At 39.7% G+C, this 16,844-nt stretch overlaps 1 protein-coding gene across 1 annotated transcript in view; it reads left to right on the top strand.

The window, feature by feature from the left end:
• NAALADL2 (N-acetylated alpha-linked acidic dipeptidase like 2) overlaps nt 1-16,844 on the top strand; it is a 343,221-nt gene that overhangs the window by 100,657 nt on the left and 225,720 nt on the right. Inside the window, exon 4 of the mRNA XM_064164711.1 lies at nt 2,394-2,664. Coding sequence (XP_064020781.1) covers nt 2,394-2,664 — 271 coding nt within the window. The remainder of the gene's footprint in view (nt 1-2,393; nt 2,665-16,844) is intronic.

The raw sequence follows: 16,844 nt of genomic DNA, 5'->3' as shown, positions 1-16,844 counted from the left end.
AATTGCCTCTGACTTTAAGCTGATGCAGTCAATAGAATGATAGCAAAGACAAATGCAAGTCAGTGCTTAAAAGAAATATGAAAGAAAAATGGCTCTTGCTGGCAGTGTTCATAAGAGGTATAAAAGTATTCTAATATGTGCTGATTTATTGTAATATAATGTGTGCTCATAATCTGCAATTCGATTTTAACATGCTATAAAGACATTATGGAGTAAATACTGTGTGCTCATTTCTTTAACTTAATCAGATATGTTGCCACAAAAGTTTCTAAGACGTACTTATTTAATTGTGGAGTGGAAAGTAACTTATATTATTAAGGGGGCAATTTGCTTATTGTCTCTTCTTCTTTCAATGCCTAATTGCTTTTATTTAAAGTAGCTAATAATTGCTGCAGTGTGCTGTAATCTTATTGGCTAGAGATAAGTCTCTTCAGTTATTGATTCTATTGCTCAATCTATTAATGTTTCTATCACATGAAAAAAGTGTAGATATTCTGTTACTGATTGTGTTAATCAAGCAACTTCTTTCTGCACTGCCCAAGTTTATGCCATTACATTAGGAGGCACAGGAGATGAAATTGGAAACTTTTAATATACTAAAGATTGGATTAACTCATCTGTCTCATGTAGACTGCTGGAAGACCTATTTTAGGTGATTTTAAAAGGTGCATTCTGCAAGACAGTGATTTGTCCAGACAAGACCTCTGAAGCCTTCAGCATAAGTCCCAATGTTCTTGAAGTGGTTTTGAATGTTGTATGCGAATACCTTGCAGTGCAGTCTGGGGTACAGCAGGTTTCTCCAAACAGAGAACTTTTGTGTATTTTTAAAATCCTTGGGATGCTGGATAATTTTCACTCATGTAATGCAGTGATAGGCATTAGACATTTGAATGCAGTATACCATTTTGGAGCCATTTCTAGGCTGTACTAATGTTATTTTCATCTAGTCAGTAAATGTTTGTGTTGAGGGTTTGGTTTGGTTTTTTTTTTTTTAAGATCTGTTGAATCACAAGATTGTTTTGTTGGGATGGAGAAGGGAGTATTTGTACTTGGTTACTGTCATAAGCTTTGTTTGGTGGAGTTCTCCCTGGGGTTAGTGCAGACCCCAACGGAAGCAGGGTTGGTACCTTCAGCCAGGAGCATCCTGGCTGCAGTTTCACAGCTGGGTTCTGAATAGCACGAGGGTGCCTTTAAAGCACTTGGTAGGATTCTCAAACACCTATCCCTTGGAATAATGCTTTTTAAAAGACTGTGCATTATTCAGATGTTGATTTTGATGTGTGGAAGACAGGGTATTAAAATATTCTATTAAGGACCCTAAAGCCTCTAAATATAATTGGCCCTGTTGTGAAGAGAAAGTTGTGAAGAACAGTTTCAGGCAGTGTCAGTGTCTCAGTGCTTGGAGATCAATACTTCTGTGATCCTTAGTGTTGTTTCTCAACTTGAGAGCTTTATAGGAAGAAAGAACCAAAAACCAACAGCCAATATTACGTAAGCTTTTTGTACTGCATTTGGATAGTGTTTTTTATTTGAATAATGGTGCTTTTTTATGTCTGCTCTGCTTTGCTTATGTAAGTGCTTGACTGTGTGAGTAGGAAAAGCTTTTAGTTGTCCCTTCAGCAGCTCTGTCCTCTAAAGTTATCTTTAAAATACTCTCTACACCTCGTATCTTTTGGATTTTGCCTGGAAGGAGGGTGGTTCTTCATTGCCATCACCATTTTCATCCGATGGCTCATCTGGGAGCAGGTGTTGAACAGTGATACGAGCCCAGACCAACCCATCAGAAGTATCAACTGGCCTGTGTAGTAGAGACTGCCAAAATAATTTGCAGGCTTGTGTTGTAATCTTGCCAAGTTGTTGGCTCAGTTAATCGTTCAGTGCAGGTAGGAAATCTGAAGAAAACTTTCTGACAGCTAGCACAATATTTGGGGAAACAGTGCCATTCTGTTTAGCAAATGTGCTTTTCTTGATGAATTTAAGCCAAACATATAATTACAACTAATTTTCAGCATCATGCCCTCCCTGAAGTCCCTGAAATGTTACTTCAGATTAAGTTCTTCATATTCAGTCCTTAGTTAAATTGTTGCTGTATCAGAGATTTAATCAGAGCCAGAGAGATTTATTGTGAAACAATTACTGTGGTAATTCCTATGAGATTCTTTCTTTCAACTGGTTATATTTCCTTTTTTCCTCTTGTTTTTATTTCCAAAAGAGCAGTTGCTTTCAGCTCATAATTAGTAATAAATTATATCCAAAATATTATGGATTATTTTTAATCCCTTCTTTGTTATCCATGCATTTTATAAATAAAATTATGGACTGAAACATACTAAAATATAAGTGTCTTGATGGGAAATAAACTAAAGTTGTGTTTACTTGTGTGTCTTTTCCAGAGATTTGTTGCAGTTCTCTAGAGAAGATGATGTGGACACTGCAATGAAAATTCTGGTTCAGTGGACTTCCCAGGGCCTTGAAGATGTTCGGCTGGTAAATTACTCTGTTTTGCTTGACCTACCAGGCTCTTCCTCAAACACAGTAACCCTGAAACACAACGGTGAATGCTTCTATCCTAGTGGGCAACCATGCAGCAGAGAGACCAAAACACTTCATAGCCAAGACCTCCTGTATTCGTATGCAGCTTACTCTGCCAAAGGAACTCTTGAGGTAATACAACTATTTGGCTCTGTTGTTTGTGGTGAAGTAGAGTTAGAAAACATCAGCTTTTGTTGAACTTGGCTGGCAAAGTTCATGTGATGGAGTACCCAGTCTTGGAATAAGAAATGGTTAGGTAAAATATGATGTGGCCAGTTTTGATGCACATTTGAAAACTACTTAGACCTGAGTGCTTCCTTATGATTATTTCTTCCTTTCCCCACACCCCAGTTTTGAAAGTGTGTGAGTTTGAGTTCACATCTTTGCATGGATGTAAAAATCTGGAAGCTGTGTCAAGAGCTACAGTCTATCCTTCCTGGTGTATAAGTGCTACTGGTTTGAGGGATGCTTGTAGGAAGAGTAAAATGAAGTTTTCTGTAGTGACAATAGTAGGAGTGTTGGACTTATACCTGGAACTCCCGAATTATGGTCATTGATCCAGCATACTCTCTTCTGTGGCAACTCATTTGACACATCTGCTCTGTTTCTTCTTGAAAGCACTGGTTTGTATCTGTATCTTGCCGTAGCTTTTGTTAGGATGTTTTGTTAGTAGAAAAGATCCTGCTTATTGGGATTTGGTACTTGCCAAGCAAAGTAAGATCTTGGATTATTTTGTGTTATCCTCTTTACTGTTTTCACTTACTACCTTCCTGTATTTGCTTTCCAAATATATTGGGAGGTGCATGAAGAGGTCATAATTTCTGTTTCCTTTCCTAGCTGAGATACTATAAATCTCAATAAATATGTCTGGAATATGTTTATTGTGTTTTCACTGCTGACTGCATGACTGTTGTCTTTCTCCTTTTTAAAACTTATGTTATTGCAGTGAAGCATGACTTTCCCATCTTGATTTCTTTCTTGTTTAAAAGATATGTTTGTTTTTTGTGTGACTTAGAATGCGAGTAGACTATATAGCAACAAATTGTGAATGGCTTTGGATTTGGAGAATATCTCTTGCAACATGCCTTTGTATCTTTGTGAAGATCTTAAGCATAAAATGGTCTGGGCTGGAAGGGACCTCTAGAGGTCATCTAGTCCAGCCCTGTATTTATAGCATATGGTATTTATGGCATATAAGTTAACTGGATTTCTAAGTGTAAGTGGTCTATTTCCCTTTTTGTGACACTCTTTGTCCATAATGTTTACTGATAGCATGTGTAAATGGGAGTAGTTACATGATGCTCACTAACCCATTTTACAGACTAGCAATGTAAGTTTGAAATTTGAACTGTAGGAAAAATAGAATCACAGAATGTTAGGGGCTGGAAGGGACCTTAAAAGCCCATCCGGTCCAACACCACGGCCACAGAAGGATCACCTATATCAGATCACACAAGAATATGTCCAGGCAGGTTTTGAATATCTCCAGAGAGGGAGACTCCACAATCCCCCTGGGCAGCCTCTTCCAGTATTCTGTCACCCTCACAGTGAAAATACTCCTCTTCATGTTTAAATGAAGCTTCCTAAGCCTCAGCTTTCACCCATTGCCCCTTGTCCTGTCATTGGACATCATCGAGCAGAACCTGGCAGCATCCTCCTGGCGCTCACCCTTTACATCTTTATAAACATTGATGAGGTCATTTCTCAGTCTCCTCTTCTTCAAGATAAAGAGCACCAACTCCCTCAGTCTTTCCTCATAAGAGAGAGGTTCTCACGTTTGTAGTTCTGCACTGCACTCTCTCAAGCAATTCTATGTCCCTCTTGAACTGGGGAGCCCAGAACTAGACACAGCATACTCCAGATGCATCCTCACCAGGGCAGAGAAGACGAGCAGGAGAACCTCTCTTGACCTACTAACCGCAGCCCGTCTGATACACCCCAGAATGGCATTGTCCCTCCTGGCCACAAGGGCACGCTGCTGGCTCATAGTCAGTCTCCCATCCACTGTTGGCTCATATTCAGTCTCCCATCCACTAGGACCCCCAGATCAGTGAGGCTGATAAAAAGTCAGATCCTTGAATTTCTCATCCTGAAATCCACAGGCTTCAGTTTTTCTTTCTGAAAAGCACTGGAGCTTTATAATCCAAAGGAGTTATTCCAGATAGGAGAAGGAAAGGAAATCTTATTCTCCATCTTCTGTTTTAGTGTACTTTATGTGCCTGCTTTCCATATTGAGTCTCGTGGTCATTATCTCAAACAGCTTGAAAAGGTTGTTAAGAAATTAAAGTAGGCAAGGGTAAATCCTAACCTGCATGATTTACACTTGAACTTTTCATTGGATAAAAGAAAATACTAAAGAATGGGTTTCACATCTCACATTTGCCACTTAGAAACTCAATATATAATATTATTTTCTCAAGGTTACCTTAATAAGAGTAACTGTAATGAGGTAAAAGTATAGTTATGGCCATTGAGTTTTAATGTCAGGAAAATCAACATGTTGCTACCAAATGAATCAGATTGAAGGAAATCCAGTGTTTTGGGAAAAATCATTGACCTTATTAGTGTGAACACATGTTCCATGTGGAGTTCTGTTTAAGGTCAGTTTGCAGAAATGAGTGCCACACAAGCTGCATTGTACTCATCACTAGAGTTGGACCTTTGGCAAAACTCAGAAGCTTGTACTTGAGCCAAAGAATGATTGTGCACAGTTTTACAGTGAGATTTTTTTAGGACTCCTATCACCCTCACAGAACTTAAAATCTTTTGTTTTTCTGAAAGTCTGCCCAAAGTGTCCTTAGATGTAGAGTCTTTTCCTAAAAGGGAAATTTTCCTATTTGTTTGAGCTCCAGATAAGTTGGTAGTAATCTAACCTTCCTGATCCTCAATCCTACACAGTAATTTCTACTGTTTAAACTGAAGGAAGTAGCAAAACTTGATGAGAAAATGGCAGGTGGTGGTTGTTGCTGGGTTCAGCCATCAGAAGGTGACTGGATTGCTTGCAGTGGAACTGAAAGTTACATGCAGTGGGTTGATTGCAAAATCATGAGAGCTTTCCTCTGGAAAGGTATTCTTGTAATAGCTGCTCATAATCTGAATAATTTTCTTTCAGATGTAACACAACCTTAGCAGAAAATATCTCTTGTGTGTCAAATAATCACACTCAATTGCTAATACTGCTTTGATGCTGCCTCTTTATTGTGTCTCATTTGTACATTTGGTTTGCTAGAAGTTCAGGCAAATAAAACCATTAAGTTATTGCAGTCTGGCTACCAGCACAGCTTATAGCTTTGTTTCTGTGTTGACAAAGTTATTTGTAGAAGAGCAAGACTCCTTTTCTTTGGCCACCTGTCACGTCCATTCATCATGTGGCCATCGTGTATAAGCCATCCAATTTGCGCTTTCTGCTAACAGTCTAAACAGCATTTGTGAGTGAAAATGTGAACATTTCTGATCTGAAATCTACTGCAAAAATCTACTTAGTGCCATTGTGATGGATGGTGTGCTTTACTACTACTCTATATTTCATCAGGCCCTGAAAAGGTGACACTATTTACCCATCTCGGTGACAAGCAGGGCAGTCTACAGTTCTGGAGAGTGCTGCCTAGTCAGTTTTGAAATAGTCATTGCAGCAGTTATGTAAATAATGTGCTGTAGACTAGGTCAGTCTGAGAAAAGGATGACATCCCTGAAATACGTTTTTATTTATCAGCCACCTTTTATAGTGTTTGAAGCTTTTGTTTCCTTAATGGAAACAAGAAAGCCACTGGCCAAAAGAGTATGTAAATGGAACTTACTTTGCATCAAATGTATGAGTTGAAAAAAAAACCTTTCTCAAGCAATATCTAGCCAGTCTCTGAGTGAGTGTAGTGTGGTGACTCCAGATGTGCTGTGCCTTGCTTGCCTTCATGATGCCCAGTGATCTGACAGCTGTGGCTGCACGTGCTGTAACCACCAAGCTGTGGAAGCATCGATGAGAGTTGAGGAGAGGTGTATGTGAACTCCCAGAGATCCAGTGTCCTCCTTTAAGTGCCACATTGGAAGGTGGTGTCAGTGTAGGTGCATATTGTAGCCCATCTCTTAACACAGCAGTAATCTCTCAAGTGCAGGGAAGTGTAAGGAAGGACACATCTTGGCTGGAAGCAGAGCAGAAGGCTGGGTCGTACTTGGGTCATCTGAGTGGTTGGTTTAAAGGAAGCCCACTGAGTACAGGGAAGTGCAGCAAGAAAAAAAAGGGTTCAGTTTTGGTGTTGCAATGTTCATCTGCTCCATTCCCTGTTTCTTTAGCAACTGTGAAGTGAAAAGCTTAGCAGATGTACTGGTTGGTGTGTTGGGACATCATTAAAGGACAGACTAATTATAGCAAATAGAAGATTGTGTTTGCATTGGATTTCCTGAGATTTTTAAACCATGTTTGTGTGACCCAAAGTTTTCTTCACCTTCCTTTCACCTTATCATAGAACTGTTTAGGTTGGAAGGGACCTCAAAGATCATCTAGTTCCAACCTGCTGCCATAGGCAGGGACACCTCCCACTAGAACAGGTTGCTCAAGGCCTCATCCTACCTAGTCTCTAACACCTCCAGGGAAGGAGCATTCACAGCCTTCCTGGGCAACCTGTTCCAGTGTTTCACTGCCCTCACTGTGAAGAACTTCTTCCTAACATCTAATTTAAATCTCCTGTCTTCCAGTTTAAACCCGTTATTCCTCATCCTGTCATTACAAGAGTTGTCAGGAGTCCCTCCCAGCCTTCCTATAGGCCCATTTAGATACTAGAAGACTACTCCAAGGTCTCCCCAAAGCCTTCTCTTCTACAGGCTGCAGAGCCACAGTTCTCGTAGCCTGCCCTAATAGCAGAGGTGCTCCAGACCTCTGATCATCTTTGTGACCCTCCTCTGGACTTGTTCCAGCAGTTTGATGTCCTTCTTGTGTTGGGGGCTCCAGAACTGTACACAATTATATTCGTTCACTCTTTCCTTTATAGAAATGTTAATGAACTTTTGGCAATCTGAATTCTACTTTAATATCTTAAACAGAGATTTGTTGTACAGCATTGTTGTGTTATGCTACAGTATGCTCTTCTGCCTTGGTTGTTGAATGTACCCTCTTGGCTCCTTTCCTGAACCTCAGTTCTTTCTTTGTTTCGTGGTGGATGCTCTCAGTTAACCCAGCAAAATATGACTTTCCTGCACTGAAGGGACTATGTTGTTGTAAGAGAAGTAAAAGTAGTGACATGTTCTTGAAATGCATATGCAGACAGAGGTTTGATTTCACAGAGAGATGAATTATGCCCACCTCCAGGCACTTCCGCCAACTCCTGGCTGTCTCCTTTGTATTTGACCCCTCTACATCCCTGTTCTCTGCTTGGACTCCTCAGCTGTAACACCTCACTTCCCTGACATCATCCAAGTTCCCTCACTGGTTCTACCCATTTCTCTGTTTAGTGTGTCTGCTGATTTTAGGCATGTATACTCCCAACTCAGCCACTGATATCTCTGATTAGTTTTGGAGAAGCTGCAGGGAGCAGACAAGTGAGAATGGCAACTCTCTGCCTCTATGTGCAATATACAGAAGAGATTCCCTACATCTGTTGATGGTGTATCAGTCTGCTCCGGTTCATTTGTTCCAGTGACATTTTCTCAGCTAAATGAGAACCCACTGCAGAGATTAATGCAACCTGAAGCAACATGAGAAGTACAGACCCATCTGTTAAGTTCACTCAGTGCACTTCCCACCATTCTTCAAGCTTGGCAAGATGAGAATAAGGGAAGCAAGACTTGGCTTGTTCTTTAGATACTCCATTTTTTAATGGTTATGCTGAGGTGTTTTCTCTTCCCTTCTGTTCCAGCTCCTTCACTCTACAGGAAGATGGCATTCATCCTCCCCTCTCCTGCTTGTCCCTCTGACCTTTCCCACTTGATCCTGTGGCATGAGTGGGCTTGCCTGCCCTATAGTACCCTCTCCTCTCTTCTATTGTCTGCGTTACCACAGCACTATTTCTTTGCAGTACTTGCAGCTTTCTATTTCTAGCTCTGCACTGAAAGGTTACAAGTTCCTCTGGAGGGGCAATGCATCAGAAGTCCTTGACCCAACAGCTTGCTTCCATTTGATTGGGTTTTGTTGTACTGGAAATGTGATTAGCACTCTTCTTATCTTCCCTCTAGCTAATCAGTGGTAATTTCTGTAACAATATTTCTGAATTGAGATTGGTGTCAGTGGGTTGGTTTTAGAAAATCTTTAAATCTTTCCTTTTTTTTTTTTTTGTTATCCTCAGGCAAAATTTCCAAATGAGCCTTCTGCAGCATCCTCACTTGCACATCTTGAATTCCAAAGACAGAGTCTACACGCAATTTAGATTAAGTAATCTCAGCATCTCGCCCTAAGTTTTTCCGTCAGTTTTGATGGCACATTGGTGCAAAATGTCAAGCTAGAGGGAATCTTGATACATGTGTGCATTTAATTCTTTTTGGCATGCCAATTTAGTTCATTATTATCTTTATTAAGCATTTTCCTCCTTCTCTTTTTTTCCCCTCCAAAGAGACATATACTAGCTAAAATGAATCCCTAGCAACTAAAATCAGTTTGCAGATAGTTAGGGCTATAGGTTGAATAACACATACACACAAATGAGAAGTATCATGTGATATTTTGGTAACATTTAGATGTTTTAGAGGAGCTTTTATTTGCCTTTTATTTATAGAAGAGCTTCTCACAGTCCTCTTCCACAAATAATCACAGTTTAGACCACTGTTCTGCATACTAAGTAGGCACCAAAATTTTTCAAGACAATCTCACTTAGAATATGGATTTTAGAATAGACTTGACCTTTAAACAGAAAACAGCATTCAATGTTAACTGCAGCATCGCTGCCTCTCCGTTATAATTACATATAGAAAGCTGTGAAATGCAATGTGAAGGTTATATAATTTAAAATTGCAGTCAAGGACTGAAAAACAACCATTGAAGAGATGTCCTGCAGAACATCCTGTCAGTTTTATGGCATATATCACATAACCATTCATAAATAAAGTTGTACAGCTCCCTAAAAATAGGAGTTCATGGTGCACAAAAGCCTGGTTAATACTGCTGCAAGATTTTTGTATCACTGAAGGGCAGAGTTTCAAAAATGCACGTGGCTACTGCTGCAAAACCTTTGGCTGTTTTATAAGTGTGAGTCAACATGTACTCAAGTTTTACTAATAAAATATCCCTAATCACATTTTAGTAGTAATAGCCTTGATAGTAAATGAGGGGGTTCAAATGCAAAAGGTGAGGTGTCTTGATATCTATCGCTCTAACAGATCACTGAGCACTTCCATGCCATTGCACATCGTCAGCTAAAGGCATTTTTCAGCAAGGCCTCTCTCTCCAGTATTCAGAGGGAGCAGTGCTGATCCATAAACATTATTTACATTCCAATTGCATAGTAAAAACTGGAGGAGGCAAACACTGAGGACTTGGGAAATAGATTTGCCGCTTTATTGGGATTTTAGTGCAGGTAAAATTCCTTTTGAAAGTAGTAGGAATTGCATCATTTTGAACTGGAGTTGAATTTTGTCTGTTAGTAGTTGCCATGAGAGAATGCAAGTGGAAGGAACTTAGGTAAATGCATGGATCTCTGAGAAATGTTTTTTTCTCTTTAGTTATTTTATTGCATGTTAGACCCATTAAGCTGCAATCACCTCTGCAGTTCATTAGATATCTGGGTTGATACCTACCCGGTTTCTGTTCCTTCATAACTGTTTTTTGTTAGCAGTGTTTAGTGCAAACCTAAGTACAAAGGTACTCCAAGTGGAAATCTTTCTGCTATCTTACCAGCTCCCTGTAATTTTTTTTTTACATCTTAGTAAATATGAGCTTACTGAGTTCTATTTTAAGTTTATAAGGGCAATATCCTCCTCAGAGGAGGAATTCCAAGTTAAAAACTGCTTCTGCTGTGAGCTGTTTGGTTTGGGTTTTAGGGATTTTTTTTTTCCTTTTAAATTTCTCTAGCATTTTGAAGGTTTGAAACTTCCTTGAAGGGATCTTGCTTACACTAAAAGCAAAAAATTCCTTCAGCAGAGAGACTATAAAGCAAATATTATCAGCTTTTAAAAAATTACCAGGGTGAGAAAACCAATATAAAAAACAACTACAACTGATGTAAAGAGAACAATAACAAAGCAGTTGTATATTTATATAATACCCATTTTTTGTCCCTAAAGCTACTTATATAACTTCATTGCTTATTAAAAGAACACATGTAGCTCCTTGCATATTCAGTAAAGGAGTGGTTAAAATGCTACTCAGCTTTGTGATATTATGAGTGACTGTAAAATACAATATTGATTAAGCTGCTGATGTTTTGGGTTTTTTTGCAGGGTTAGGGAAGAGAAGCAGGTCCTAAATCCTTTTAAGGAATGTTAGCAATAAAAATATCATCATGGGGCTTTTTAGTCTGGAAAAGAGAACACAGAGGGGATTTAATAAATGCGTATAAATATCTGGGGGCTGGGGGTCAGGAGAAGGAAGGACAGGCTCTGCTCACTTGACAAGGAGCAATGGATGTAAGCTGCAGCACAGGAGGTTTCACCTCAACACAAGGGGGAATTTCTCTACTGTAAAGGTCCCAGAGCACTGGAACAGGTTACCCAGAGAGGTTGTGGAGTCTCCTTCTATGGAGACTTTCAAGGCCTGTCTGGATGTGTTCCTGTGTGCCCTGAGCTAGATTGTATGATCCTGCTCTGGCAGGGGCATTAGACTAGATGAACTCTTTGAGTCCCTTCCAACCCCTGACGTCTGTGATCTGTAGTTGGATGCAGATTACATTTTACCATATCTAAACATCCCGTACCTGGTAGCCTGATTGCAGAATTCTGACCCGGACATCAGTCATTCATCCATAAGAACATGAGTTAGATTCACTGTAATAAAAGACACTTGAAAAACCAAACAATAACGTGACAGACTGCACTTGATTATTTTTGGAAATACAGAAAAAGGGTCTTAAATGTGGTTCCTCTTGTGACTTAGAGCTGGCAGCTGAAAAGAATTAGGAGTGAGTATTTTAATCTTCGATGCAGTGTGATAAATCTTGTCAGATGAAGCCTTAGCAATGTGTTTTATCTTAGAAGTTATCTGTGTCTACTCTTATAACTTTTACAGTGAGTATTGGACACTTTGTCAAAATCTTAAAAATTGATTTTTTTTCCCCTAGATGTAATAATATCATCTCATTGAATGCTTTTCTACAGGACTCTTTTTTTTCCTCTCTTATTAGTCTTTTTAATATTTTGAAATGAAAGCATCATTCAAAGCAAGTCTGAAGATTTCCTATCTCTGTTAGGATGTGGTAATATGAAGTTCAAAAATAATCTTCTGAGATGAAGGCTTTGAAAGGGTGGAAATAATTCCAAAAAAGAAAACCAAGCCACATGTGACAGATTTGAAATGTAATCTAAACTAGTTGAGGATAAAGCTGCCACTATGTGAATAATTTGGTGAGGACAGATTTTAGCAGCTTGTGTGACTTCTTTGTTGAAGAATGTTGGTATAAAAGAGCAAAGGATGTACCTCTCTAGAGACTGTTTTGAGGAATGCTGTAAGCCTGGACACACAGCCTTAATAGTAAGAAAGACCAAAAAGTGAAGAAGGCCTCTCTTAGAGAAAACCCTTTGAAGCAAATATCTTTTGAAAGCTTTCTGGAGCAAGATGAAAAAAAAAAGTGCAGCTCTGATACAGCTGGTTGAAAAAATAGATAAGAACTGAATTCTTAAAGATGTAAAAAAGGAATAATAAACCAAGCAAGACACAGTTACTAACCACAGGCAAGTCTAAGTTTGGTATCCAGGTGCAGTTGGCAGAAGTGCATTGGGTGTGTGTATAAACTGTCAAAATGCAAGAAACTGTTCAGTGGCTGGACTAAAATGTCCTGAGAAAAAGCTTTCTGTTCAGAATTTTACTTCTAAGCTGGTTGGACATTCAACACTTCTGACTGTGTGCACCAGCTACAGTCCTAGGAGAGAAGTATCTGCTTATAAATAATAAAAAGATCAGTGCAAATGAAACAAAGCTGCAAATACATTTGCCTTCCCTATTTCTAGATTTAGGATTCCTATTTTTCTCCCTGTCTGATATGCTGTCCTTTCCACTAAATAAACCCCACATCTAACAGCTCATGTAATGAATATTAGTTACTGTATTTATCTCGTTCATTAAGAGGTTCTTAATGTAAAATAATAATGAGAAATACCAGATGTACTCTCATAATTATTTCTTATGTTCCTGTGCTCTGCAGTTCAAAGAGAAGGTGACTAATCCATCACCAGCTTGTGATGGGCCCAAGAGTAGGTGTGTGAGAAAGAAGATGCTTCAAGGAATTTATCTTGCTTCCACTGAATTATGTTACCATACAGAGTTGGTCTTGTCTCCTGTAAGATTTACTGCTTCACACTGATATCTTCGAGGGGCAGACAGAGGTGAATAAGGATAGAAGAGGTTTGGCAGTGGCTTCAACTACTAGAGCAAAGCTGCTTAAGTATGCAGGAAAGCTCCTGCTGTGGTGTCAGCCAGGAGAGATGTTACTCCTACTGCTGGTTGATGCTTGCTAGGTATGATCTTTCTTTGGGGAGTATTCTGGAGGATGAAATAGCTGGGAAAATGAGAATTATCTCATTTATTGACCAAATGCATGTTCTTTTTTGAAAGAACTTGATTTTCTTCCTGGTATATTTTTATTATGTGTAACTGAGTCACCTAGTACTTGTCTTCTGTAATACAAGTCTGCTTTCCAAACTGTTAGGTGATTGAAAAATGTTTAGTCTTCTAGAGCTGTGTCATTCTCACCTGCAGCCATATTTGTATTTGTCCTGATCAATCATTTGGGCCACTTGAATTTGTTACTACTGAAGTATATTCCCTGTTTTCATTGGAGTCCTTTTCTATCACTTCAATGCATTTGTAATTTCAGAACCTGTTTTTTCCACAGCCCTTTTTCTGCAGATGCAATTTAGAGACTCAAACCAGCAAAATGCACAAGATAGGAAAGATGTAATTTTCCTTTTCACAGCTGCATGCTTGCCTCTCTAGATTTGATAAAATGCTCCTTTAATGCTCAGATTTATGTTTGCAGCACTATGTGGCTGGCCGTCTCCCTGATTACGTTCAAGTGCCTGATGTTTGGTCAAGCAAGGGCTATAAGTACTCTGTGAAAGAGCATTTATTATACTTTGGGAAATAGAGTTCTCACTGACATTTCTGAAAGTTCAAGTGTTTTCCTGATGCAGTGGATGACCTCCTCCTCTACATACACAGGATTATCTGTATTTTTGAGGTAGATGTCTGTTTCAGCTTTATCTATTGATGTACTGCAGCAACAGCCATGTATGTTTTATGTGTTGGTATAGCAAGCATGCCTAGAAATGGAGCTAGCCTCTGTATTTCAGTACACCATGCAGGAGAGCTGATTGGGAAATGGGCTTCTCGTATTCATAGAAGCATAGAATCAACCAGGTTGGAAGAGAACTCCAAGATCATCCAGGCCAACCTAGCACCCAGCCCTAGCCAGTCATCTAGACCATGGCACTAAGTGCCTCACCCAGTCTTTCCTTGAACACCTCCAGGGACAGTGCCTCCACAACCCCCCTGGGCAGCCCATTCCAATGCCAATCACTCTCTCTGTGAAGAACTTCCTCCTAACATCCAGCCTATACTTTACCCAGCACAACTTCAGACTGTGTCCCCTTGTTCTGTTGCTGGTTGCCTGGCAGAAGAGACCAACCTCCACTTGGCTACAGCCTCCCTTCAGGTAGTTGTAGACAGCAATGAGATTCCCCCCTGAGCCTCCTCTTCTGCAGGCTGCACACCCTCAGCTCCCTCAGCCTCTCCTCATAGGGTTTGTGTTCCAGGCCTCTCATCAGCTTCGCCTTTCTCTAGACACGTTCCAGCACCTCAACATCTCTCTTGAATTGAGGAGCCCAGAACTAATTCTAAGTCATGGCCGAATTTTTCATTTTGACATAGCCAGACTAACTCTCAAAAGAAAGCAATTGAATGGTTGATACTTTACTCACTAGGAACTATCAAACTATTATAGTTATGAAAAGAAATATTTAGATTGTACTTGCATTCATTAGTATTTTCATGTAACATTTCAAAGCAGTTTGACACAACTTCTGCCTTAAATAGACAGCATTTGCTTTACAGGGCATTTTTCTTCTGACCTGCCATTTCAGATAGGAGAATATTTTCCTTCTCTGGATTTGTGCTTATGTTTTACACTGAGCCTACAAGGAGGTGTGGGGAGTGTGCCCAGTGCCTCTCCTGCCCTGCTGAGTTGGATCCTTTCTTAAAATAGCTGTCCAGCTGGGAAGATGCTTCCCTACAATAACTGTCTAGTTGGCAGCTTCTGCTGCAGCCTGTGAAGGCTATTAATATACAAAGCTCTTCTAGGCACCTTCCATAAGGTCTTCTCTATATCTGTAGCTATCTAGTATGGGAGCGATTGCCTGGGTTTTATTCCAGGTATGATAACAAGGCCACTGACAGAGGACAGTCTGTGGCTTCTGGATGTTTTGTTTTCTTTCTCTGTGTTTGGGAGTCGCCTGTCAGACCTCTGCTGTATTGCAGCCTGGCCTGGAGAGCTTGGTGAGTTTCATAGTATCATAATATAGTATCATACTATGATACTATGAAACTCACCAAGCTCTCCAGGCCAGGCTGCAATACAGCAGAGTTACGACATGAAAGGACTAGATTGTGGTGTAAAGCCAGAATTTCATGGAAGGGTTTAAAGGCTGCTTTAAACCACAGCATTATAATTTATTGCGTACATGTGTAGCTTATACTTTATTTTTTAAGATGTCATATCACAGATGAGCAATTCTGTTTTGTTTAGTTTATCCTTAGTTTGTGTAATTTGTAAATGTATATTTGCATGAGTAATTACCCCTGAATAAGCTAAAGCAAGTAGGCTGACAAATACAGATTACTGTTTCTCTTTAGGAATATATAATCAATGTGATTTTATACTTTAGGGTCTAGTGCTACTAACTATCTTTGCAACATAACTCTTACAAAGGAGGGAGAATAAATTGTATTAAGTATACCTAAGAAAGAGAATCTACGTTTTTTGTCACCACAGAGGAGACAAATAATCAGCATTGCTTAATGGGAGTTTGAAATAGTAAAACTTCTGACAGGCATTTAGGTATCAAATGGATATTTAAAAATGAATATCCCTTTTAAATGACTCGAAATAAGAATATTGTGGTTCAGAATACTTGAAAAACTAGACTTATATTTAAGTTTAAGAAGGACAGGAAACTGCTTGAGAGGCACCAATGTAGGGCCATAAAAATTAAGGGAGCGGAACATCTTTCTTATGAGGAGAGGCTGAGGGAGTCTGGAGAAGAGGAGGCTAAGGGGTAACTTCATTAATGTTTATCAGTGTGTAAAGGGTGAGTGCCAAGAGGATGGAGCCAGGTGGTTCTTGGTGATGCCTAACAATAGGACAAAGGGCAATGGGTGGAAGTTGAGGCATAGGAAGTTCCATGGAAACATAAGGAAAGATTTTTTTTCACTGTGAGGGCAACAGAACAATGAGACAGCCTGCCCAGGGGAGTTGTAGAGTCTCCTTTTCTGGACACATTGAAGACTCACTTGGAGTGATCTGGGATAGGTGATCCTGCTCTGGCAGGTGGTTTGGAGCAGGCTGCCCAGGGAGGTGGTGGAGTCGCTGTCCCTGGAGGTGTTCAGGAAGGGACCGGATGGGGCACTTGATGCCATGGTCTGATTGCTTGGATAGGGCTAGGTGGTGGGTTGGATTGGATGATCTTGGAGGTCTCTTCCAACCTGGTTGATTCTATGGTCTTTCAAGGTCCCTTCCAACCCCTAACATTCTGTGATTCTGTGTATTGATATTTAATTAAAAAAGATTAAAAAATAGGTATATTGTTTGGATATCTCACTGGATATAATTAATTAAGAAGCTGTAGTAAGTATTAATTTTGTCTTCTGCTAAAAGTAAACACAGAGAATGTGATTTTGGACAAAGGGTGGGGGAAGTACAGATGAAATAAAAGGAAAAATAAAGTTGAAAATAGCTGTAGAGGGTGGAGTCTACAAGATGAGCATGAACAGTGAACTGAGCTATGTTAGTTCAGATTTATCTGGAGCTCTGTAACCATAAAACACAGAAGAGGTTCTTTTCTACAGGCTATAAAGAGCCTTCGATCTTAATTCAGTCTCCCTGGGAGCTGGCAGGAAAAAATCCTGCTATGAGCTGTAAAAAGCAAGAAAACAGGCAAGCTGAGCCCCAGTATGTTTCCAAACATGA

This window comes from Pogoniulus pusillus, chromosome 26, assembly GCF_015220805.1.
Source record: "Pogoniulus pusillus isolate bPogPus1 chromosome 26, bPogPus1.pri, whole genome shotgun sequence".
NCBI lineage: Eukaryota > Metazoa > Chordata > Aves > Piciformes > Lybiidae > Pogoniulus > Pogoniulus pusillus.
The sequence above is the reverse complement of the archived record's forward strand: the minus strand, read 5'-3'. Positions and strand labels throughout refer to the sequence as shown.